The sequence below is a fragment of the Convolutriloba macropyga genome, chromosome 15 (genome assembly GCF_964194025.1).
Source record: "Convolutriloba macropyga chromosome 15, txConMacr16.3, whole genome shotgun sequence".
Lineage (NCBI taxonomy): Eukaryota > Metazoa > Xenacoelomorpha > Acoela > Convolutidae > Convolutriloba > Convolutriloba macropyga.
In genome coordinates this window covers 34877786-34904799 of record NC_134482.1, presented here as the reverse complement: position 1 = coordinate 34904799, position 27014 = coordinate 34877786, and the positions used below count along the sequence as shown (strand labels likewise).

The following is a 27014-nucleotide window of genomic DNA, read 5'->3' as shown; positions in this document are numbered from 1 at the left end:
GTAAGCAGGGATCGTTTCTTTGAGCCAGCCTAAGTGAGTTTACGTCTTCTTGAAATTGGATACTCATTGGTTGGTTCGCGTCCTCTGCTGTAACTAAGTTAATTCTTCCGAGGGCGTCTTTCAAAGAGTTAGCTGATGGGCAGCTTCCAAACATAACCAGTCTCTTAGCTTCAGTTAGCTCAGGTGTGATGCTGCACTGTCTTGACAGTCCATCTGCATTCCTGTGCTTGTCTCCTGGTCTATGTACTACTAGAAAAAAGAATTCTTGCAGTCTTTGAAGCATCCTAAATATCATCCCGTCATTGTTTTGGTTAAATAACCACAGTAGCGATGCATGATCTGTTCTGAGCACAAATTGAGTTCCCCAAATGTAAGGCTTAAACCATTTCATCGCCTGAATGACTGCTAATGCTTCTCTTTTTGTTGTTGAGTAACGACATTCTGCTGGCGTCAAAACTCTGCTCGCGAAAGCCACTGGGTATTCTACTTCATCGATAATATTCGAGAGTACTGCCCCTAGTTGTCACTTGCATCCGTGTCCACGATAAAAGGAGAGTTGTAGTCAGGAAGCTTGAGTACTGAGCTATCAATCAAAGCCTCTTTTAGTTTCTCGAACGCATTATGGCATTCAGGGTTCCAAGTGAAACGGCTGTTCTTTTTTGTTATCTGGTGAAGAGGTTTCGCTATCCCAACAAAGTCTTTGATGAAACGCCTGTAGTAACTGCAAAATCCAATAAAAGACCTCACTTCGGTAACGCTTTCTGGTCGCCTCCAGTCCCGTACTGCAACAAGTTTGTTTTCATCTGGTGCAATTCCCTCTGGGCTGTTTGTATCCTAGATAGGTTACGGATTCTTGAGTTTAAGATTGGCCTGGCGAAGAGCGTGAAAAACGAGGCGCATGTGTTTTTCGTGTTCCTTCATATTCCTACTAAACACCCGAAAGTCGTCCAAGAAGATGAGGACAAACGAGAAGAGATATTCATTGAAGATGCTTCTCATAAGTCGCTAGAAGGTTCCCGGTGCATTGCAAAGTCCAAATGGAAGTCTGAGGTACTCGTAGTGTCCACCATCGGGAGTGACGAACGCAGTTTTAGGTATAGCACTTTCAGCTAATAGGACTTGCCAATATCCAGAGGCTAGGTCGAGGCTTGAGAAAATCGTGGCTACGTGAAGACGATCCAGTATCTGGTCAATTCGCGGGAGGGGAAAAGCGTCTTTCTTTGTTACTTCGTTTAGTCGTCTGAAGTCTGTGCACAATCGATTGCTCCCATCCTTCTTGGTAACGAGAAAGATGGTTGCACTGTACGGGTTGTTTGATGGTCGGATAATTTTTCGTGCTAGCATGTCCTCAATCTCCTTAGCCACACTGATTTTTCCAGGTGCAAGCTTGATGGGCACCGTATCACCTGTGTCAATTTCATGCTGAACTAAGTGTGTCTGTCCAAGTTCGTTCTCGTTCATTGCAAACACATCTCTGAACTCTCGTAGCAGTGTTCTTCTGTCGTCTGTTTGTTGGTTTCTGTCTGGAATTGCTAAAGAACAAATCTGTTCTAACTCTTCGTCGCATGATCGGGTTAGGTTTGTTTCTGCATTTACCCCGTGCTGTGTTTTTTCCGTTGTTTCAATTTGATCAAGACCGGATTCTGCTTCCGTCTCACAAAGATGTACGTGCCTGGGGACTTCAGGTTTATAGGCAAATTGCAAATTTACAACATTGCTTTCGTTCTCCATCAGCTGCTTAGAATGGAAGTCGATTGATACTTTAATCTCCATCACCTGGGTTCCAAGTATCAAAGGCACGTCTGTGTTTGGGGTCACCAAGAGATCGGCTTTCACTTTAACCCCGGTGTCGAACGTTATTTCGCCAGTAAAAACGCCAAGTATTTCGAAAGGATCATTGATGGCCGGAAGAACTTGTTCCCGGAAAGGTCTTAGTTTGGAACGCTGTTCGTACTGTGAGTAGGCTTTTTCTGATAGAATGTTCACATTGCTCCCAGTATCCACTAACGCTTTGTGTTTTTGTCCGTCCAGATCAACAATCACGTAGACTCTAGGTCCAAAGACTGCTTCGGCTTGAACTTTGTTGATACTGCTCACTTGCTCTGGAAAACGCTCTCTGTAAAATCTGTTCGCTCTCTGTAAAATGCTTTTTAAGATTGGTTGTCTATCGGTGTCCAAGTTTGCGGATATACCCGGTTGTATTGCTCCTTTCTGTGGACACTGATTTGACAAGTGCCCGAACTCGCGGCAATTATAGCACTGCATCGCAGACGTTCTGGGTTGAAAGCCTTCCGGTTTTCCGGACTTCTACTCTGAAATCTTGGTTGACCCGATTCGGATAGAAATCTTGTTTGGGTCTCAGGAATCTTCTCCATGATCTGTGTATGTCGCTCTTGCTGCTCTAGCATCTTATTGAAGCTTCTGGTCTGAAACTCGATCATTTGATTGAAACCCGATGACAGACTGGTGTTGAGTGCTCTAAAGTCAGCTGTTACTGACTCATCAAGATCTTGTTCACCCTTTGTCCATCTCACTTGTCTGTTTCTTCGTCCTCGCAGTCGACTGGATTCCGCTTTACTGATGGCGTCTAGAGCAATGGCCCTTTGTTTAGCTGCATTAAAGCTTCCCGGTTCTTCCTTCAGGAGTGTATATCTGATTTCGCTGTCCAACAGTCCGTCCATAAAGGTATCTTTGTTAGCTTCCTGTCGTCCCGCAACATCAAGATGATCATTGGCTGCCTCTCCTAGAACCCTTGGATGGACTCTGATTCCAATTGTTGAAGATTTTTGAATTCGGTGCGGGCACTCCTCGCGTTCGGAAAGTCGCCGATTCTGTTGTTAAGAGCGTTCAGAACTCTCGTTATGGTCGGGTCTGGTTGTCCTTGCATCTTTCCCCATCTTTCGAAACTCTCGAAGTCGCGATTGGGTATCGGAGGGGGGTGAGAAGAGGTGGTGCTACGACTATTTGCTGCTGATTGTTCGCCTGGTTCTGTTGTTGCTGTTGCTGGTTGTTTGGTGCGTTGTTCATTTTTGGTAATCGAAGTAATTTTCGATGCAAAACCAAATGACACGAAAAAAAATATAGATGAGTTTTACCTTGAAACGTATATCAAAGATCTAATTCATCGGTTCTCTCAAATTCTAATTTTTAACTTCAATTTCAAATGAAAATCAACAATTTCGTGCCCTTTGGTTTTCTAAAAACGTTAGAAAAAATCTTAGTCCAGGTCTGCTCGTGCCCAGCACTCGGACACAAGTACCCTCGTATCGGGGCACTAAGTCCCTCGGGCGATTTTGTTCTAACGCACTTAGAAACGTACTAAGCATATTCTAAACGGCAATGCCAACGTTCAGAAACAGAGTCAATTTTCGAAACATAACCGACTACCTTTGGGGAGAATTGCTCTCATAGGACTGTCAATCGGATGACTTCGTCCGTAGCTGGAGTTTAGTAAGGCTAGTTTTAGCTAGGGGGCGTGAGCGCAGGGGGCGTGGTATAGAATCTGAATCTTTAGGGTGGAGGTTTTACCCTATTCACAAGTTCCACAATTGTTCCTAGAATCTATCTTTAGAGAAAACTACTGGACTGGATAGCAACTTCACAAAACTACTACTCTTAACTAGACTAAAGGGTTATACCAGGCCCTCCGTTCAAGTCCTAAAGAAAGTATTTTCAGGCGCTATAGAACTGTAGTCAACTGCCAAAAATAATGATGATATTAGAATATGTTTGTAATGCCTCTCTATGTTGTATGATATTTTAGCTTCTAAGAATTGTTTTACCAAATGAAGTAAATTGGTGACTCTAAGATTGAGATATATACCAGGTCCTCAATTCACTTTCTAATTAATTGATCAACCAATATACTTATAACAAATAGTAGATGACGTGAAGAGCTCGTCGTTGTTCACTCCACAACCGAACCAGACGAGTATTAACTAACTTGATAGAACGTCAAGACATTGCCCATCAGGTACTTCAGGTTACTGCAGACCGTTTTAATTGTCTACTTGGTTCACCATTCCATACTACATGGGTTAACTTAACTTGCCAAGTCTTCTACGAGCAGGCAGGCCTACCCTCAGAGTGGCTTCACTATGCGGTCTCCTAGAAGGAGCTTGGCCGATTAATACTCTCAGAAATCAATCGTCTTGATGTCCGGGATTCGGTGCTGTCCTCCAGATCGTTAACCTAACTTAACCTAATTATTGATTGGTTGTTCACTACTTTTCTAGTCACCAAACTAATTTAAATCCAATAAATTGAAGCTAGATTTAGTATGATTTCAGATCCTAAGAGATGTATTTTGAAGTTACTAAAGTTGTACAATTACACTGTTAACAGAAAACCGAAAGAAACGATTAAGTTTTACCCAATCTTAATTATTACAAGGCTATGGTTCCCTCAGAACCACTAGTTACAAATGCCTATGAGTGCCAAGTATCGAAGCGTTTAGCAAATACCTACTAGATACCAGTTTAAGCTCTACTAAGTTATAAGAAAAGGTCTAAAAAGAGAAAGTAGTGGAAAATTTGCTACGTTAATTTAACGAAAACTATAGTAACCAGAGTATACTATTTCAAACAATTATTACAATTTTCAGTACCACGACGAAGATCTGTTAACTCACTCCTCTTATGATAGTTTAGTCCTATTTTTACCAAATGTTCCGAATCTTTGTGTGAAAAATACCTTTTTGGGAAAAGTTTTAAGAAGGTCATTCATGACTTTGATAACCTAGGCCCCTAATTTGGGTGTCTAATCCAATATTACGTGGGTGAGAATTTTGATGTTCAATCTATGATATAATCTTTATCAGAGTCCATATTTACTTATTCAACCGTTCTCATCAGTTTAAATTTCTTCACCATTATTATCTTTGTACAGTTTCAAATTTAGAATTCGCTTTTGTGTTGGGAATAATTCAAACTCAATATTAATTTGGTTCTTTTCCGAAAAACGCTTAAGTCTAACTTTCCATTCCTACACGTGGGAGGGTGTCGAGCATGTTGCATTACGGGTGGAATGTAGTGGAGGGGTGAGGAGTCGTGAGGGTGAGTTGAAGTGTGGGGATGAAGTGTGCGTGGTGGTGGGGGGGGGGGTGAAGTAAGGGGGTCAAACTACCCTTCACAGCAATGAATATTTATCTAGGATCGGTGAATCGCATACTTTGGAACAATTAAGCCGTAGGGCTCTAATAGAACTTAATGCCCTCCGAGCTCTACCTATTTATCCCGTTTTTGAGGACGAAAAGTGAAAAAAGTCAGGCGAAAAATTGGTCAAGCGACAAATTGCATTAAAAAGACCACAGGACTAACAGAATTGCTACAGACTTCGTTCGAGAGCCATTAAAAAAGAAGTCAAAGTTCTCGTCATGAACAGATGTGATCTAGCAAAAAAGCAATGCCAGAAAGGCTCAGAATCAAACTGAAACTACGCAATAACTTAAACGTGGAGCCAAAAACAAAGAAGCCATTTGAAAAAACGCTATCTGTTAAAAAACAATTAAATAAGCAAAAGTTCCAATTAAGTCGACTGCACAAAATGAGGACTGCGGAGATGATGGAAGAAGGGCAAGGTGGGAGAAAACGTTGAACTTTTAAAAAGAAGCCTAAAAAAGTACTGACATTGTGTTCTCAATTGAGCTGGTGCAATTAAGTTGGTGCATACGCAAAGCTACCATTTCAAATAAGTTTAAACAGGTCCAAACCCATGATATATAATTTCGGAACAAGGATTGGAGGCTGCCTTTTAAAATTCGAATCCAGCCCAGATTTTCCTTGCTTTAGTGTCTGACATGCAACTGCTTGGAAAAAGTGTAACTTATTGTACTACCTACTTCTTTAAGAAGAAAGAGGTATACCAAGCCTTTCTACTACTACTAACTTTGATTTCAAAGGAAATCTACGGTTACACTCGCTGAGCTGAGGCAGGCTAAACTGTTTGCTCTAGAATCGAAACAGGTCCTATGATCATGAATTACACCAGGTACCCAATCTAACCAAGACATTCAAAGAGATCGAAATTCAAATCGATCTATTTCCTAGTTCTGATATTCAATCTCCATGTCAAGGTCGACTCTACTGAATAACATAAAATATAGAAAAACTACCCAAAAAAGAGATTGGTGCTGAGTTATAATGCAGAATGAATTGTTCATGTAATTGAAGTTAAAACAGACAAGGAGGCTCGGTAATGTGCGCACGCACATAATGTTCCGACCCCGCTCATCCACATTCTTGACTTAATTGGCTACCAAATGATGAGATCAAAAACATACATATCGTTCAATAAACAACCAATGGAATACAATAATGCCACGCTAGAGGGCCCATGGAAGTTTTTGATAATAGAACTAACAAAAAGGACCATAAAAAATAAAAAAAAAACAAACAATATTTACTAACACAATTCGACGTCTACAATAAAAAAAAACATAACAAAATCAAACTCGCATCAGATATAACCTTAGAAAAACAGTTTAACCTGTACTTCATTAGAAAAGATATGGGACCGGTTCTCAGTGCAACTGGTTAACAGGTCGACAAAAAGAGAAAAAATAGCAAAGAGGTGCAAAGTTAAAAAATACGTTTCCATTTTTGAAAACAATTAACTTCACAGTTATTAATGTCATTAGATATCACCTGATATCACTAAAATTTTCTTTTATATCTCCATACGAAGCAATTGAGACATGCCATAATCTAATTTTCAATTGCGCAAAATTTTAAAACTAATGGGACTCACGATTATTGTTATAAACCAAAAAGAGAACAAAAACCCTCAAAATGTACAAATATATATAAAAATCTAAAGCATTTTATGAAGTCTCATAGTAAAAGTAACAAAGCCGATAAACAAAAATTGACGCTAAAACCGTTATAAAGGTTAATTCATAGCTCACTGCAAACGGGTTGTGACCTGTGTTTAGAGCGACTGAGCAATTTGACCAAAAAACTATTTTAAAAAATGACGAAGCTCAAAAACCCAATAATTTTTGAAAACAAATATTTCGAAAAGTCATAACAGATTTAAGATTTCAATAAAAGCGATGAATTAGTTTGCAACACCTCAGGAAGCGAATTGGGCCTGTTAATAATGAGCCCACGTCACTACCCCACAAAATAACAAATACAACAAACACACATGGAAGCTAAAACTTGAAACAAATTTACGACATCACACTATTCAAGGCACTATACTTATAAGATGTTGCCTGCAAGAACTGTAAATCATCCCTTTCTCCTCATCCTAACGGTAACAAGTCTTCCCTATAAAAGCACAACGTAGACGACAACAAAAAGAAACCCAAAAATTGAACAGTATAATATCACGAAATTTTAAAATAAATGGTCGAAGCAATCAGTTACATACGTATAACAAATCGCGATAAAAAGGGTTGCATCTTCAAAAGTAATTGAGACCTTCTAATTAGTGAGATTGAGTTACATGGTGACCAAATTGAAAGCAAATATAACAAGACGAAAAAAACTTATATTAATTTGAATTGAAAGTCATTAAGACAAACAGCTAAAAACTGAAATCATTATCTAGGTGGAGTTATACGTCCTGAGGATTCAATTGAGACCTATAGTTATCAGGTATATGGCGTACAACAACAAAAGGAGAGACAAACATAGAAAATACATTAAAAAATCAACAAAATTTTGCAAGATAACTTGGTCTCAGCCCAAAAAGATTAACTATTCAACAAAAAAAATTAACATATACAGAAACGCATTTTCCCGAAGCTGTACATTTATCCTACTATGCTTTAATTCAATTATATTTGCCAACAATGTGATAATTCGAGAACGAAACAAAATCGACTCATAAAAAATACGATTCTGTTCACAAATGAAAATGAAAAAAAAATATTTTGAAACGCGTAGCATCAAAACAAGGAAAACATTAGTTGAAGATAAAACCGTTTCCAACAAAAAATTTATACTTACATAAAATTGATTTCTGCCTGTTTTTACTGAGGCTGCGCCCGAAGTTGAGAGAAATAAGATAAAATAGTGGTAAAGTTCAAAAATTCACCTATATTTTCTCAAAACAAATATATTCAAAGTCATAACAAACATTAGATAACAACTGATAGAATTGTCTCGGTTCATCTATATCTCTTAAAAAGCTAACTGAATCTTTGATTGGGTACACTAAATCATTGGGCTACAAAAAGTACAACAAATGAAAGCAAAACTCAAGAACTCGAAAAATTTTACGAAAACAATTGGTCAAGGCCCTAAAAACCATGAGCTTAACTCTGAAACCATGTTATAATTTCACTGGACGTCTTCTTTGTAAATCTTATCTGTCATAAATTGAGCCCTGATTTCAGATTATTGTCAGTAATTTACATAAAAAAACATTTACATAGCGGAAATGTTTTGAAAAAAGGTCGCGCCCCATTTAAATCTAGAAAATTTTTTATCGTAGGGATCCACGTTGAGATCAAGATCAGCCCAGATATTGCTGCGCGTCTAACAAAACAGTCAATTGTTCAAATGATTGTTCAAATCAGTTTTAAACAAAATTTTTTCAATTTCAAAAACAAATAATTCTTTTTTTGTAATTATCGAGTTAAAATTCGCAAAAAACTTGCAAAATATTGATCCAGAAAACTCCGAAAGCCAGCGGGATTAGATTAAGCTCTTTTTTGAGCTTAAAACGAATTCGACCGCAGTTTCAAGAAGTCTTCTTCCATCAAATTTAAAGCAAGTGGGCTAAAAAAATGTGGTCCCATTTTTATCGAAAAAAGTCTGATTTTTGAAAAATTTAGCTTAAACTCTAGCCAAAAAACTCGGATCGAACAACACAGCAACCCTCCTCTATCTTTGGAGATGAAGTCAATAACAGTACAGTTAAAAATTTTAATAATTAGCAAAATTGACGAAAAAATTGTCAAAAATACTGAAAATGTGAATAAAATGTGAATGTGAATGAATTATTTACAAAACTTTAAACCTCGATAACTCCCTATACAAAACGAAAATTGAAAAAACCTTTTTAATTCTATTTTCTACGCTGGACTGGTTTTCTGATGATACCACTCACAACTCTCTACGATGATTATATCGATCGGCCAAAATTGTCTGAACAAAACAAACCCATTTGAGTATATAGTTCATCCCTCCCCACTTAAGTGTTAAGTGGGGGTCAGAAGAAAAAGTGCTTTAACAAAAAGGATTGAAAACCAGCCATTTTATATAAAGCTTATCGTCTCGTATCTTGGGATAATTGGGTCTGGGGTTTTATTTTTTTTTTGTATTATGTGCGATTCCCTTTAAGGAATTCTCTTTAGGCCTTTTCGTCCTCATTGACCAATAGTGTAGACATAAAATCACTGACAAGATCATTGTTTACACAGATGAGGGCTATTTTTACCTCTGGTTCTGGAATAAAACTTGCCGACATTTCGCTACTTTGAATTGTTTTTATCAGAAATGCACATTTATTTTTTGATGCATTAATAATTTTTGTCACCAAAACCCTATTGATCGATTATTTGGAAAAATTAAATTTTGTAATAGCCCCGCAGTGTTAGCAAGGCCAGTTTTGGTCTCACCGTTGATTTCTGCTATAAAAAAGAACTGGATTATCTTGACTATGACCGTTTTATATTACTTGCAATTTTCTCCGCCCCAATCACAGGCACGTCTGTTTTCATTTAGTCAGTTTACATTAATGAAAGGTCCGATTTATGTTAAAATAGTGCTTAGAGAATAAATACTGTGTTTTCTGAAAAAAGAATGAATATTGTTTTTATTTGATTTCGCTGTCCCTCTTGTCTCCTAGTCTCCTTAATAGCAGGTTTCATCGGCCCTCTAATGGGATATTTTTAAAAATTGTTTTGAGTTCAAAGCGAGTAATTAAACGGATACACCAATTGGTTTTTGAAATTTCTCAATCTCTTCCTCATTTGGAAGTCAATTAAGTCAAAAAAAGTCCTTGGGCGCTGTCGGAACATTATGTGCGAACGCACATTACCGAGCCTCCTTTTAAGGTTCGAAAATTACAGTTGTTCAATTTTGTCCAAACATAGTTTTGAGAAAATTTTAAGGGATATCTGATCACTGCGAACAGCCTTAATTTTCTGTTGCTTATTTTCCGACTTGATTTATGCTGTTCATCAAAATATGCCATGTTAATCTAATTTCATTTTCAGTTCAAAGAGGCTTAATTTTTAACTTGTACACATGATTTCTATTTTTCTATTTCTATTGACAAGGTTAATTACACTGTTCAACTTTTAATTGAATATAGCATATTTACTCTTTTATTAGACTAGAAACTATTCCGGAGTCTAGAATTTGCAAAGCCGTTCATTAGTGTTGGTTTAACAGTTCCACGTTGAACCCTAATAAACGTAAATACTGTTACTTAGAATAAATGAAAACGTCCGAATGGCATTTGCAAAATATTTGGAGACCAAACACAAATAAAGAGGCTCCGTATTAAGCTTAGTTTTGCATTGTGACAGAAATCGGTATTGCTCCGGCACATTTTAATTGAACATTTCGTTCTTCGATAAACCGTCTGGGTGAAATTTTGTTTCTAAAAACCGGAACATCGCCGACCGAATGCCGGATACCAGCAGCCAAATATACCGTTTAGACATTTGATAACAATCAGTGACTGATAACATCGACAAAACACTAATCTAAGGAAATCTGAAGCTCAAATTTTTGACCAACTTTTCTATTAGATCGGAGAGGTCTAGTAAGTTCACTTAGTTCAGGTAAATAAGTGAGGGCGCCCTGCTTTGAAATAAGTGCACTTTAACATACATTTAATTGAACTCTAATTAGAATTTCATCAGTTAAATTTCAAAAAGTTAGAACAGAGGTCAATTTATTGAATAGAGTGAGTAATCTATGATAAAATTGACTAGATTATTAGATAATTAACCTGAAAACAATCCGAGTAACAAGTGACATCAATTGTAGGTTTCAGAATTTTATTTGAGCGTTTGAACACTGTTGTAGATAGCTAACGAAAAGAGACAGCCGAGAACATTTCAAAAGCCAGTCGAGGACCAAATGAAAGCATCTACTGAAAGAAAGAAAAAATTTCTCCTTTATCAAAAATTATCAACAATTTAATAAATTACATAATACATTAAATAATTCATAATATATATCAATTAAAATTATTTACATATCAAAGGTATCGCGGAGAGACAGATAAACAGGGCTATTAAGCCCACATAGTATCTGCCCTGGCTAAAGTAAAAAAAAAATTCTGCAATTCGATTTTCATCGTCGATTTTCTATGTGTAGACTTCGTTATTTTGCAAAAAAATACCATTTTCTAGGCCTCAAAAAATGGTTGCAACAATTTTTGACAACAGTTTATGGAAAAGAAAAAGGGAAAAAAATTGTTTTGAGGGTGGGTACGGAATAAACTATATAAAAATATAGGATACCAGCTCCCCATTGTTTAGCAAATAACTTTCTTTAAATTTATGATAAAACAGCGATATTGTTTGCCAATTTTTGGTTTCAATGTTTGGTTTTAGAACATCATTCTTTCTTAGTGTCTTAAATAGCTTTGCACAACGATATGAAATAGAGCAGTGCTCAAACTGCGTTTTAAAGGAGGGTATCTTTAGGTAGTTTTTGGTAGATCTTCTGGTGTTTCTGGTACTATGCTCATACTCAAAGAGTTTATTTAGATAAGCTTCGCTATGCATCTTTTTCAATGATTTCAGGACAAATTTCAGCAGCTCATAAACATGGAACTCGAATACTGTTAGTAATTTATTAGAGATAAAAATGTCCCTAGAACTATCTGACCTTTTCCTGAAGTAAATGAATTTTAATTTTTTTTCTGCAGAATGTACATAGGTAGAAGCGACGAGTAACTGCAACAGCCATATACCAAAATAACGTATTGAATTATTGGTTTAACATTGCTTCGATAGTAATAAATTAGCTGTTTACGGGGTACATAGTGACGCAGCTTACATATAATACCACACTGTTTTGAGAGTCTCTTCTTAATATATTCTACATGTGATTGAAAACTTTGTACTGTTTTATTCATATTTAGTATTAACTTATTAGCAATCAACCAATTATTGATGTTTTTCAGATCTTGTTGCACTGAAGTATCGTCTTTGTTGATTGCGGTGAGGTTTGTATCATCCGCAAACAATATAATATCAAGAGATTTGCAAACTAATGGCAGATCATTGATATAAATTAGGAACAATAACGGACCTAGAATTGAGCCTTGCGGAACCCCACAAACTAGAAATCCACGAGGAGCAAGCTTCATTTACAAAAACCCGCTGTTTTCTCCCTTTTAAATATATTGTTACCCAATTTAGAGCTGGGCCCCTGATGCCAGTATTTTCGATCTTTTTCAATAAGATATCATGCTCAATGGTACCAAAAGCTTTTTAAAGATCAAGATAGAATATTATAGCTTTTACATTTTGCAGTTCAATCATATTTTTTCAACTAATTCAACTAGAGCGTCAATTGTGCTGTGTTTGGAACGAAACCCAAATTGCCTATTGAAAAACAGATTATGATATTCCATATGCGAATGAACAAAGCACGTTCTATAATTTTACTCCACACAATTAGTAGAGAAATTGGTATGTAGTTACTTTCATCAAGTTTTGATCCACCCTTGTGAAGAGGAATGACTTTGACCTTTTTCAGATCATCGGGAAAAACTCCTTCAAAAGATTTATTGATTATCTGGGTTAGGTATGGAATCGTAACATTTGATGATAACTTAACTATGCCATTTGAGATATCATCATCACCAGAAGAGATTTTTTAATCTAGATTATCAATGATTTCCCTAACCTCGTCACAGGTTAATGGCTTTAGATACATTGAGTGATTATTTTCGTCCATCTTAGTTAAAGGAACGTGTTTAATGTTATATTTCAGCTTCGGACCAACATTGGTGAAGAATGTGTTAAATTCCTCAGCAATCTCAGCGCTGCTTGGATCAGTGCAACGTGCATTGCATGTATTCAACGCAGGGACTTGTGAACTTTTTCGAGTTGTTCCTTTAATATCATTGAGTAACTTATGTTTGCCTTGAGTCTCCAATACATGATTCAAATTTTTGTGCATAAAAATCTTTTTTTAGCTTTTTAACACTTTTTCCAAACTTGTCGCGTAACAATTTGAATTTTTTGCTGCTTCATTGTTATTCGGATTTTGTTTTAGACTTCGATGTGCTTTGTTTTTTTTTGAAGCACTGATGTTTAAGAGTGTTTGTAAACCATTTTGGTACTTTCGATTTTTTATCAGCCAAGCATTTAAGAGGGGCATACTTGTTAGTGATTTCCAGAAAAAGGTTGTTAAATTTGTTGAACAGCTCATTGGTACTATCAGATTCGAAAAAGTCACATTAATTCCTTAGGTTCCAGTCTAAAACAGTTAAATAATTCGACCGTTTTCCTTGATAGTTTAAAACGCTTATGCCTCTAAATGGCAAATAGTTTTGTTCAGTATCAACACTAATTGGCCACTTTATTAGGATGGGATAGTCATCTGAAAAATTTTCATGAATTAGTACACTAAATTCAGGGCTGGCAAAATTTTGATATATAAAATGATCTAGACAAGTTGCGGAGGTAGAAGTTTCCCTGGTAGTTTCAAGATTAGCACTCTCAAAATCATTAGCAGATATCGTGCAAAGATAATTTAAAAGTAATTGATTCTTTACATGAGTGTCGATTTTAAAATCTCCAGTTATAACGGTAGGACAATTTATGGAAGTTAAATCATTCACAAATTTATCCAGTTTTTCGACGAATTTTATTTTATTTGTTCTTGGAGGATCGTAGACAGTAGCCAAGTTATATCTGTATTTTTTGTATTGAACAGAGACCCAAAGAGTCTCGTCCTTATCTGTTGAATGTGTTTCCAACAAGGATATTGGATCCTCAATTTGAATCATTACACCTCCGCCAAGCGTGTTCCTATTATTAATTGCATAATTATTATAGACTGGAACTAATAAGGAATCGATGTCATCGTTTCCAGTCAACCAAGTTTCAGTGAGACATATAACACTTGGAGGAGACTCAAGACTATGAACAAGTGCTTCCAAATCGCTTAAGTGTTTTTTAAAGAACGAACATTAACAGTTAGTATGGAAATTGGTAAATAGGATCTATCACATGAAGATACAACTGATTTAGGATCATTCTCTGTGCAGTTCTCTGCCGGAGAAATGCCGCTGAAAATAAAAACAGTTTTTCACATCTTGCAATTGGTAGCCTAGTTCATCACCTTCATATTGTCCCGTTATCTTCTGAATAGATCTTTCATTCTTGTATTGGTAAAATATGTTACTTTTTCGGGCCACTGTTACTTTCTCCAAACCATTGCAATACGATTATTGTGCTTCATTAGGTTAAAAAAAAGCTAAACAGGGACGACTAATATCTTCAAACACTTTAATATTGGCGTATCCGACGAGATTCTCCAAACTTTTCTTCTTCTTCAGCATCTCAATTTTTGAAACTTTAAGTTTAACAAGTTCCTTGCTAGTCTTCGCGTACGCTTCAGGTTTTCCATCATCCTCGATAACCTCAGGCAGTCCAATAACCTTAAGGTTATCACGCCTGTTGTAACTTTCCAGTAGCTCGGCTTCGGATAGGGACTTCAAGTTACATCTTTCTTCTTGCACAATTAATTTTTGAGCGAACTCATCTTTAAACTTGGCAATTGCATCGTTGATGGCTGCTGATACCGAATTCCGAACTTCTGCTTGAGTGCCTGCAGTAATACTGGCATTTGAGCTGCAAGTGCGCTTTGAATGACTTCTTCCATCGATCTTTCTTCAAGCGGACTCAATTCCGAGCAACCTCTTTTGCTTGCACTTACCTTCATCATGGGGGTGCGATCCATGTACTGGAGAACAGGTGGTTGTCCATTGACGTCATTGCCGGTTTGTTCATAACTCATCTTAATTTATTCAATAAGTTTATCACAATTAGGTTAAAGTATCTAGATACTGAAGTATCTATTTAGCGCAAAATTTTTTAACACCTATTTTTCTCGTTCTCTCAGAACAATACTCGAAAAATAGCTCTAAATTCTGGTTCTGCCTTTTGTTAAACATATTGACCTAAACATTTCTTTTCACATGTATTTGACTTCTCTAAAACACATCCTATTCATAAAAATAAAAGTCATCGATTAAAAAACACCGATCGATCAAAGACTTGACTCGAAACCGACTCGAAGTAGACATTCACTCAGTGCCCAGCCAACCACTCAATTAATAAAATGAGCCTACTAGTTAATTTACCAAAAATTTTGAAACAATATCAGGAAATTAACACGACTCCGAAACAACTATTGGAGAAACAAGTTGCAATATATATAGTCATCAGTTAAAAAGACAACCATTTGAAAAAAAAACATGAAAAGCGGAACAAAAAAACATTGTAGAAAATAATCAAGCAAAAAATCTTGGATACACGCTTAGAATGATTGCTTCAGACTTCGTTCAAAAGCGATTCAAGACAGCCGACTACTGTCGGTAGAATTGCTCTCAAATCACAAGCGTCAGCCAATTGTGCCCGCGGAAAAATGTTAAAATCTTCAAATAAAACAAACTTTAAAATGAAACCAATTTTAGTACACTTAAGATATGTCATTTAGTAGCAAACTACCACAATGTAAGTTAGGGGCTGAAATTCTGCGAAAAAATTTTAAATCGTGCAAAAACCAAGCTTGAAAAAGTCACAAATTTAAAGCCTCAGACAGAAATAGCATAAAGAAGACCAACAGGACTAAAATAATTGCTTCAGGCGTTTGAGTGCAATTAAAAAACAGATTTTAACGTTTTAATTATTAAGACACTAGAAAAGTGATGACGGCGAATCCCCCAAGCCGAAATCCTGCTGCATTTTTGGAAAATAATAATCAAAACTGGCTTCAATGAGCTATAAAAAGATGTTGTATTTTCCCCATGACGCGCTAACAAAAAGGTTAAAATAATGACTGAAGAAAAGAAAAACGCAGCATCTCGTATATTTTCCATTTTAGAAAACGTTTGAACTAGGAGAGAAACTTTTAATACAAGATTAATACAAGGCTTTTGAAGTGCAGAAAATTTATTTTTCGTAAAAGTTAATTTTGCTATGTTGTCTGGTCTATATTGACGCCTATCCCGATCAAACTTAAGATTAAAACAAGAAACTAACTCAATTAACTTTTAACGCCAGCCTTTTTATCTTTATTTCTCCAGAATTAATAAAAAAAACCTAAGAAAAATACTCATTGTAATACAGTTAGTAAACATTCACTGCGGCAACAACTGCACTCGAGTTTTTAGTTACCAAAATATCACTAAAAGTAACATGTACTTACTGCTTGCTGTTCAGCATGACTTCTGGTGCCCTGTACCACCTTGTAGCAACATATTCTGTTAAAAACCCAGCCGTTTGGTCATCTTGAGGCTCTGCGATGCGGGCCAGCCCAAAATCACAGATGCGAAGATCACAGGATGTGTTTACCAAAAGATTACTTGGTTTGAGGTCTCGATGGATGACATTTGCGGAATGGATGTACTTGAGGCCGCGAAGAATCTGGTATACGAAGTAGCAAATGTGTTCAGCCGATAAGGCCTGCGTTCTTAAACGTACAAAAACATCATTGAGCAAATATTTGATTCAAGCATTGCGTTCCAATGTTAGCGCGAATATTAAGAGCATCAATGAAACAAGCCCTTCATGGCTATTTGGGTAGGTGCACAAGTTCCATTGAACTATTCCAATCATTTATGTATATGCCTTGGTATAAACGTAAACAACGTAAAAATTTAAATCAATTTAAAATTTCCTTTCCTCGAGAATGTCGATTGAAAGAGAGACTTTTAATTATTACATTGATTGAATTTAAAGTAAGATGATGTACTTCAACAAAACTATCAGTACACTTTTCTGTAAATATTTCAAAACGAAATACAATTATTTTAATAGATGTAATGGGCACATAATCTGATTACGCCACAAAAGATTCAGCACCAAAAGACTCAACTACTACCACAAAGAAAAGTGATGATCTTCTCCGTTTTGTACCCCTCTCGGGAAAGTTATACGATCAAAACTGGCAAACTGATTCATTAGGATTTTCAATTTTCCATCGAATTCGAGTTATTGAATCAAGAGAACGAATCCGAAGAAGTTATAACAGAGTTAAAACATTATTTAAGATCCGTACATGACTATTTTTTTTCAATTTCACCTCTTCAGGAAATTAGAAAATCCCATTTATGGAAACTATTAGTAGGCCTTTGTTTTGATATCCATGAACACTTTTGTTCGTACAGCTATACTCACGTATACGACAGTCAGATACTGTTGTAAAATAAGCATTATTAAATAATGCTCCACCGCGTGCAATTGAAAGATAACGTGGGCGTAGGAGTCAAGTATAATAAGCGGGGAAGAGTACGGGGGGAAATCGAAAAATGGATATATTCTATTCGTCAAGTGTCGCTCATGACCTCCAGCAGTATATTACGTGTTGTTATATAGCACTCTAATATGTAACAAGAAATAAAGCGGGGGCGTAATCATTATATAATCACTGAGCCGAATGTAACAGCAGCACAGGCTATTGGGAAAATTTTCAGAAGATTTCGCTCTAGGCTTCAAGCATTTGTCTAGATCTTGTTCGTTAAAAATTTTCTGTATCTTAAGAAAAAAACTATGACATTTTCTTCAGCTGTTTTGGTTCTTTTTCAGATGTGCGTGACTTTTATCCGTAAAAATAAAAGTATTTGAATAAGGACAGACGTAATCATCAGCATAAGAGGGCATTTTGCTTATATTAGGATTACTATAACGGGCACACAAGTCAAGCATGCTTTTAAGAGTCATAGACAATTGCGTTTGAACGCTCATTATTAAGGATTACATGCTGTGGTCTACTGCCCTCGCTTCAATCTATGCAATCAGGTTAACCAATTATAGTCCCCACCCCTCCAGCTTACTGGGTATGTAACGTAAAGCCGGTGTGTAGCTTTTTCACCCCTCTATCATTTCACCCCGGTTTTTAAAAATTATAAATTATTATGACTATTAATTTAGCAAAGTAATCACTTGGCCATGCCTCAGCGGCCCGTGGTACTTCATATGAAACTGTGGCAACCAAACATGGGATTAAGTTATCCACTTAATTATGTCAAAGCATGCCTTTTAGGTCGACTGCTAATTGGCGGGTAAAATGATAGAGGGGTGAAATGACAGAAGGGTTTAATGATATGGGTTAAGATATGCGGGGTTAAATGAAGCGGGGTGAAAAGAAGTAGAAACCGTACAGCCAATTGCCACATCTATATATTTTCGTTCAGGGCTATAATAGGAAAGATCCTCTATCGCTCGGTACGATGAAAACCATGTCTAACATACACTTCTATGACATATTGCAAATGCTTACTTCATTAACTTGAACATGTCTGTTTCCATGAGCTCTTGAACTATGTAAACATCTTTGAGGTCCTGCCAGTTGTCGGTCCAAGGATAGGCAAATAGGTTGTCAATGGCAATGATGTTTTCATGTTGAAACCTAGTTAAGATTTTGATTTCTCGCAACGTTCTCAGACAATATGTTTGGTGCTCGAAAGGACTGAAACAAAACAACCCGAATACCACGAAATACTCGAAGATTTCAATTAAGAGAAAGCCCCTCCTCTAAAAGGGTAGGGGCTTTCACCCTTCTAATACTCGAATAAAAAAGTAAATTAATTATGTCCGCATATGTAAATACCAAACTTTCAATGGATAAAGAAAAACAATGAATCTGCTAATCGCATGAAATGAACCATACAAAAACTTTTTGTTGCTACAGGCCCTGCTATGCCAGTGCGGACTAAGATTAGTTGGTTGAAAGTGCTGTGCTCGACGTCTATGGAGAAATAAAACCAGGTAAAAAAACCTGGCGGGGGTTACATGCGAAAATTGAGCACAAGCTGAAGAAAAACAAACAGTAGAAACCTTTCAGACGGCCTCCATTAGCGATAAGAGCGGATAAATTTTCAGTTGGTTCGGTTTTTTCGTAGCGACCGAAACCTTCTGAGGCAGAGGAACCAGTTTCCAAGAAGAGGGAAACTTATTTACGCAAATTTGTTTAAAAAAATAGCATAGACTTATTCACAACAAATAACACACCAAAAATATTCTCATATGCTAATTTTTGTTATATCTTGTTTCCCTTTCTGACCTGATTTTCTTGATGGCAACTTTATTTGGATTTTGGGCCTCTGTATCTGTAGCTGATGCAACGCAGCCATAAGCACCTTCGCCGATGAAATCTAGATTTATATACCTCGGCGCTACTTGAAAAGGCTGGCCTCGCACACGTTGTTCTAAGTTAATTAAGTTCATCTTCATCTGAAAATCAGGACGACAATATTTATGCACAGTAGACCGATGGTAGTCACTAAGAAACAGTGATATATACGTCAGTTCTGTTGGATCAAGTCTGTATATATACGGATAACTACAATTTTCAAGAAAAATTGCATGCGTTAGTATGCTTTTTGTGGAGATTTTCTATCCTTAAATTTTACTCTAAGATAAAGATGCAGCTTGGAGTAAAATTTAAGGATAGAAAATCTCCCACAAAAAGCATACTAACGCATGCAATTTTTTTTAAAAAAATTGTAGTTATCCGTATATATACAGACTTGATCCAACAGAACTGATGAAAGAAATATTTAATGAGAACGCATCAGAGTACTTACTTGATGTTGCAAAAACTGTCTTTATTGGAAAACGGGATCTGTTCCGTTTGTGCCCCCTCAGCTTAGTGGGTGCATATTATTTGCACCCCCTAGACGCACAAATTTTTGAATAGTGATTTACACTAGTAGTAGTAGTAGTAGTAGTAGTAGTAGTAGTAAAGGCTTTAGGATTTAAACATAAATAAATCCAAGGGTTTGTTAGACCCACATGAGTTCAGTCCAAAGGTAGTTTTAGTTTAGTCTAGTTTTTTCCAGTTATTGCAGTGGTCACATTTGCAAACAATTCGCCAAGTGCATTTGTCCCTCTTGTCATATTTTCTCAGAAAGTAGTCCCAGTAGATTTTGGAGATGGTGTTTTTATTGAGATATTTTCCGTAGCTGGTGTACACTCTGATAATAATATTGTATAATAATTTTGTACGATGGAAGAAGTTTTCATCGGTTTTGTAGAGTCGATTCGTTCCGATCGCCAGTTCTCCTCTTGTATGCTGTCGAGTTTTATCTTCGGTGACTCTAGGTAGATCAACAACAACGTCGTATTCGTTTCTATCCAATGATATCAGAAGCAGGAGATTGTGCATTTCGACATATAAGCTGAGAGGCAGCAGCTTTAGCTGTAGAAGTCGATCTTTGTATTCAAAACTTGCATTCAGTATCCACTTGGTAGCAATCTCCTGCACCCTTTCAAACTTCGCAAGATTCGACTTGTTCTGCTGCCATGCTTGAGAGCAGTAGGTCAGGACTGGCACAACGTAACCAACGTAAGAATTTAGCTTACTGTTTCGCGTGCTGTTTGTAGACAGGTTTCGTTTCAGTTGGAACAGTGCACTTAATCCCTTCTTCGTTCTCGTGGTACAGTTATCGTTCCACGTGAGATTTGAGGTGATCCATAGTCCTAGGTCGCGCTGAAGATTCGTCGGTTCAATTTCAAGGTTGTCTATTGCTGCTGTCAAAGTGCCTTTTATGTTGAGGAGCTTGCATTTAGAGGTGTTCAGTTGCATTTTGTTTTCGGAGCACCAATTCTGTATAGTCATGGCACCAATCGTGAGTTGGCTCTGAGTCAGTGCAATTATCTTGAAATCATCGGCATATCCAAAACTTTCACAATTTGACACTGAAGCTGGTAGATCATTTATGAACAGCAGAAAGAGCAGTGGTCCGAGAATGGAGCCTTGTGGAACTCCACTGCTGACACTTACTGGAGTGGATGTTTCCGCATTTATTTTAACATATTGCTCCCTGTCGCTCAAGTAGGAGCTTATGAGTTGCAACAACTTTCCGCCAATGTCAAAGGACTGGAGTTTCAGTATAAGCAAGTCATGCGGTACTTTATCGAAGGTCTTAGCAAAGTCGAGATACAGAATTGTCAGGTTGTCTACTGTGGGGTCATCGTACTTTTGGTAAATTGAATCAAGGTAGACCAACAATTGTACCACTGCTGACCTATTTTTTCGGAATCCATATTGGTTTTCGTGTAGGCGGTGTTGGCAAAACTTGTATAGTGTGTTGAAGATGAGACGCTCAAGGACTTTTGACACACAGCAGAGTAAACTAATCGGTCGATAACAAGTAGTGTCTGATTTGTTTCCCCCTTTGAACACTGGCGTAACTTGACTGATTTTCCAGTATCTGGGGAAGATTCCTTTATTCGAGATTGTTTGGAATAGGAGGAGGAGTGACTTGCTGAGTGAGAAGGCGCACTTTTTTAAAACAATGTTTCCGATGTTGTCAGGTCCCGTAGACTTGTTCAGAGTTAAGTGTTCCAATATGTGCTGGATTTCTGTTTCGGAGAAAAGGAGACTATTGAGGCCTCTGTTCTCAAAAGTTATGCAGTGATGTTGCTTCTCGTTGAAAACACTTTGGAAAAACTGATTGAATAATTTGGCCTTTTCTTGGTCAGTTTCGGCTTTTTGAGTGGACAGAGTGACGACAGGAGGAACGTTTGGTGACTTGCGAACACAACGTAGGTACTTCTCGATGTTGCTGAACTGTCGACTTTGAAAGATTTCGGTTTCAAACATTTTCAAATCTTCATTTGCGGCTTCTTTTATTTGACGCTCCATTTTCTTCAACTTCAGGAGTTTTGACAAGACCGGAGAGACCCATTGCTTCTTTTTTGTAGCTAACTTCTTCATCAGGTGTGAGGTACGGCTGGATACCCAAGGTGGAAGCGTTGACCTGTGTCTTGTAACTTTCGGAATGAAATGATCGATGAGGCTGAAGATCCATTCGTACCATTTTTTGACAAGGAAATCGAGATTACTGAAACAGTAAGGGTTGAAAGGACTGTCTACTATAGCCTTATTCAATTCGTCCCAATCCGCTTTCTTAAAGGCATATTTGACTTGATGAGGAATGTATAGTTCGCTATGGAATGCGTTTACTGTAACACTGACCGGTAGATGATCAGCACATGGCTTGCCGTTTAGTGCGTAACAGTTGTAAAGATCGGTGTCAAGATCAGTTTTGACAATCTGGTCAGGGTTGTTGGCCAGAATGACGTCTAACTGAAGATTTGAGTAGTTCAGGAAATTGTATTCCGAAAGAGCATCCAGAACAGCGTTTTCACACTCGGAATTGGAGCTCATGTTGTTCCAGTCTGTTTTGGAGAAGTTGATGTCTCCACAAATGAACACGCCTTGGTAGCCTATTCTTTTAGCATGATTTGATATTTTGGAGAGCAGAATTTCTAACTGTTGCGGCGACCAGGTGTAGTCGCTGTCTGATGGGGGGCTGTACAAACAGCATATGAGAGTCGGCTGTGGTTTTGTTTGTACACTAATCACCACAAAATCCTCAAGATGTAGGTCAATCAAAATTTGTTCGTGCATAATAGTCGATCTGATTGCTATAAGTACGCCACTGTGTTTCGTTTCGTGTTCGCATGGTATTCTGTCATTTCGGTAGATCGTGTATGCAGGTAGGAAGAGCGAATAGTTTTGAACATCAGGAGTCAGCCATGTTTCAGTGAGGCATAAAATGTTATAGCTTCGCGTTGACAAGCAGTCTGAGAACTTCAGGCTGAGAACTATAATAAGCAGTCTGAGCAGTCTGAGAACTATAATAACACGTGCTCTGTAACTGGGGGCATAAGGTACTGGGGGGGGCACAAACGGAGGAGATCCGAAAAATGATATAACTTGTCAGGGGTTCCTATTTCTATGCTCAAGCGTAGGCAGGGAAATTCGTCAGGAGCCGTCCCTCATGACGAATGGTCGTGGATAAATTTTCGGTACTTTTGTTTCGTCGCAGCAAAAATAGCTTCGAAGGAGAGCAAAGCTAATTTGGTCCCCATGAGGTATACACCGTTAATGTGCGGCTCCATGGGCTTTTCGCTGATCTCAGTGTCGATTAGTTTAGAGCTTTTGTTGCTACAGCCCCTGCGCTGCCAGTGCAGACTAAGATTAGTTGATCGAAAGTGCTGTGATCGACGTCTATTATGCGTTGTTCGTACTGTTTATTGAACAATTTGATTTTTGTAACAGGCAAATTCTTGGGGCAGGATTTCGCGAAAATTGAAGATCTTAACATCGAAGACTGTTCTGAAGTTCTCAGAGTCATTTGGCTATTTTCCCAGAGTCGTTTGACTATGATATCCACGCTAGTGTTAATCATCGGCCGTAGTAGCATTTCTCTGGAAGGTTTCACCTTCGAAGCCTCGATTCGAAAGTCATGGCAAAATACGTCCAGGCGAATGACAAGTGTCTCCGTGGTCGTGGGGATAATGGGTGTACCGACCTTTAGCACAGTGCAGATCACGAGCGAATGAGACTTTTATACCATGTGCGCATTTACTGGGGTCATCCTTTTTGGTTCGAAACATGTCATAGACAAAGTCCATCTATAAATTCTATTTTGGGAAGATCAAAAAGATATCACGCTAGGGGAAGAGTTTTCAGGCAGTTAGATTACCCCTTTTCAAAAGCCAGCACGAGAACTTGCTTCTGGGATTTTGATGCGTTTTCCACAAAATGGATCTTTCGGTAAATTGGCTTGCACGTTTTGTGATTTGGCTCTCAATAATAATAATAATAATGACAAAGGATTTAGGATAAAGTAATCCACGGGTTCGCATAAAACCCGGTTATTGAGTTGTTCAAAATTTATTGTTATTTACGTAAAGATGAGTCTATTCAAGTCTCTACAGCTATTGCAGCCTGATTCGTTGTAGGGTCTGATTCGTTGTAGCGGGATATGAAGAACCGATTGTAGAGTTCCAGGAGTTTGCTCTTGTGCTCTCGATCAAGGAGGATATCATATTTGAAATAATCATTGAACAGATTTGCAAGGTGACAGGCTCGGTACCAAAAATCTGACTCACTCTTCTGCAACCGCATTTGCTTACAGATAAAATTTCTAGTGACTTGGGCTCTCCGGGTTCCCACCTCAGCGAGAGTGACATGGCTTTGCCAGTCTATATCAACTTTTCCCGATAACATTTTTGCAAATAATAACACGACATGAAGTTCTTGATATAGAGACAGTGGCAAGATGTTGATTTTCTGAAATTTTTCCTTGTATGAGAGGACGCTGTTGCTGGTCTTGAATATCCAGGCCATTGCTTTTCGTTGAACACTCCTATCAAAGACAAGGAGAACCTCACACCTCTGTTCGTTTTAGCGATCTCAAATCTGTCCTGATATTACGTTCTTGCGGTAAACTTTTGTGAACTGTTTTATCCTCAAAACTGTAGATTACCGTTGCAATAATTGGTACTCAATGAGTCCCAATAATCCTTCAGATTTAGTGTTCAATAAATTTGTTTTGCTCAGAATAAAAAAATTCAAAGTCAAAGCAAACAAAACTTTGTTCAGTTTGTGTTAATAACTCAAGTTAATGAAATTTAGAAATTCCCTGTCCTCGAAATTGTAGCACTATAATTGACATCTCTATGCAATTTTTCCACTGTTTTTTCAACAAAGGTAAAATGCTTCAAGATCCAGAAAGTCTGACTGCCATACTGTTTCGTTGCCTGTATAAAGCAATTCAAGTTCTCAATCCGCTTCAATAACACCAATATGAAACGAGACTAGGCTTCATTAAAGCCAGTAGAAAAAAAACAGAATTTATGCTTCGCAGAAAGTATCTCTATTTATGTACTTGTTCCTCAGAGAGAAAATTTGAGAAAATCAATGTTTATTTTCTTCTCACAAGAAAAAGTTAGATAAACTGTATAATCATTCAGAAGATATACAAAAACGAGACCAAAATAATTTGTAATTTTCGGCTCAAGAACTTAGCTTCAATACATACTGTATGTTACTTTAATAAGACAAAATTAACGAGTTTCGTCTGTTAGCAACACATTGGTTTTGATATCTTTGAACAAAGTTATTCTGCTGTACATGTCAATTTTGAACTTTTGATTGGGTATAGGTAACTATGTCTGATATAACTGTTCTCTAAAAACACTGAGTTCGGAGTTTCGTATACACTGTACAGTGCACAACACTCTCGGAATTGTTTTGAAGGTAGCAAAATTCACTGAAACTGGCATAAAAAATTGGGTATCTCTTATTCCATTGGGAACGGTCTTGCCCTAATGTCTGCTCAAAAATACACAATGTAGTGGAAAGAACATCTTCGGTGACTTGTATGTTCCCCAACACTGCATAAAATGCTTTCTTGCAACATCTGGCTAACCGTTTCTATACTCCTTCAAAATTTGGAAATACGGGTGGGTTGAACTTCCATAGGATTCCTCCATTCTCCGAATTAGATGTACTATGATCCCTGTGTTGTTCCATGACGGATTGTACTCGGCAAACTCTTGGTCGGCTTCAAAATAGTCCCATAGTTGCTGATGAATGTATTTGGTTTGCCTTTTCGTGTAAAAAATTGCATTGACGTCTTCAGACAATTATCAATGCCCAACTCGGGCACCTTTGTTCTATATACACTGCTCTAAAAATTAGCTACGTGAACAGGAAATATTACCGTTTTTACGTTCTTTTTGTCCAATCTTCAGGGTGCAAGGGCCAAAATAGTGAACTCCAACGTTTGTAGAGACAGTTCGAGCATCTAACCGCTCCCAGGTTAGATCGGCAATCAATTGTTTTATTGTTTGTGCTCTACTCTTTTTGCAGGTAACAAACTTGCTCTTGTTTGATCATAGAGCGTCTTGTATGCCTAGGTTCCGCATTACTTGCTGATTTATGTTTCGTATTTGCTCAGTTCTTCGTGTTGGCTGTTATTGCGCCTCTTTCGCAAGGCTATATGATGTTTCCAATGTAGCAACCTTGGATGTATTGCATTGAGATCCAACTCAGTTTTGCTTATTCTGCCATTGGCACGAACAAGTCCTTATTCATCATGAAAGTTTGGAAATGTAAGATTTTGAAGAATTGAATTTTCTTCCGGCTTTGAGAGATTTCACTCTTTCGCCAAATTTTTCTCATTGTAGTAGCTAGAAATTTATTGCTTTTACTTTTTCTCTTTCATTAATTCTGACTAAAAGTGGTGTTGTTTTTGATTTGCTCAATGCTTGCTGGATGCTTGCTCAGCGTATGCGATTGTATTCACTAGCCTTTTAAAGTTACCGAAAATTTTCCAGTGAATAACAGCTTTCATTTCTCCAATTTGTGTCTTGAAGACTGATGAGGACATAATCTATTTATCCGAGGAAAAAAAATAGGTTCACTAGCTCTGACCATTCAATTTCAGGTCACTTCAATCAGGCCGGCGCAATGAGCTACTCCTTTCTCACGGAATTGTCAAAATTGGTTGCTCTCGTGAAAATGTCCGCTGGGTCTATACCTCTAATATGTTGCCAATGTGCAATCTCCGTTGTTTCCAATATCTCAGACACTCAATTGGCCAAAAACATTTGTTGCTTACAAGGGAAGCTTTGTATCCACTGCAAAACAGTAGTTGTGTTTGACCAAAAGCTAAGAATGTGTATCTTCACTTTGTGAATCATGGCTATCTGTTCTGTCAACCTCACTGCCATGTTTTCTACTTGTAGTTCTTAACGCGGAGTTGAAAGATGTCTCACTGCAGCCACTCTCTATTTTCCAATAACAAATACTAGCTCAGCTGAGTATTCTTTACGTTGTGAATGTAAATAGACCGCTGCGCTTATCGTGTCTTCAGATGCGTCAGCAAACACACAACGCTCGGTTTTGTCCCTCATTTCATTTAAAAGTCTTCTATCAATGCATGTTTCAGAGACAATTGGAAGCCATTCTGTCCACTTTAGGAAATTTACTGCTTTACCAGGCTCCGTTTCTTAGTCCAACTCTTGTCAACCTAACCGCTATCAATTAAACACCTTA

General features: G+C 37.5%; 3 protein-coding genes across 3 annotated transcripts in view; 1 reads left to right on the top strand and 2 right to left on the bottom strand.

Moving 5' to 3' along the window:
• LOC142354473 (mitogen-activated protein kinase 1-like) overlaps positions 1–19405 on the bottom strand; it is a 30099-nt gene extending 10694 nt beyond the window's left edge. The window contains exons 1-3 of the mRNA XM_075406776.1: positions 19218–19405; positions 18435–18623; positions 16362–16625 (exon numbers count right to left, since the gene is read on the bottom strand). Of these exons, the coding sequence (XP_075262891.1) occupies positions 16362–16625; positions 18435–18623; positions 19218–19387 (623 nt within the window). The 5' untranslated portion in view covers positions 19388–19405. The remainder of the gene's footprint in view (positions 1–16361; positions 16626–18434; positions 18624–19217) is intronic.
• LOC142354753 (uncharacterized) overlaps positions 1–27014 on the top strand; it is a 255263-nt gene that overhangs the window by 164546 nt on the left and 63703 nt on the right. The gene's annotated exons all lie outside the window — the stretch shown is intronic.
• Positions 21844–22816, bottom strand: LOC142354426 (uncharacterized). The gene is made up of 2 exons (XM_075406721.1): positions 22137–22816; positions 21844–22002 (listed from the first exon to the last, which is right to left on the bottom strand). Exons 1-2 carry the CDS (start codon positions 22569–22571, stop codon positions 22000–22002), a joined length of 438 nt encoding a protein of 145 aa, XP_075262836.1. The 5' UTR covers positions 22572–22816; the 3' UTR covers positions 21844–21999.

Bases quoted from the DNA above. Each gene is read 5' to 3' on its own strand.
- LOC142354426 (XM_075406721.1), bottom strand. From the start codon at position 22,571: ATGCACGAACAAATTTTGATTGACCTACATCTTGAGGATTTTGTGGTG.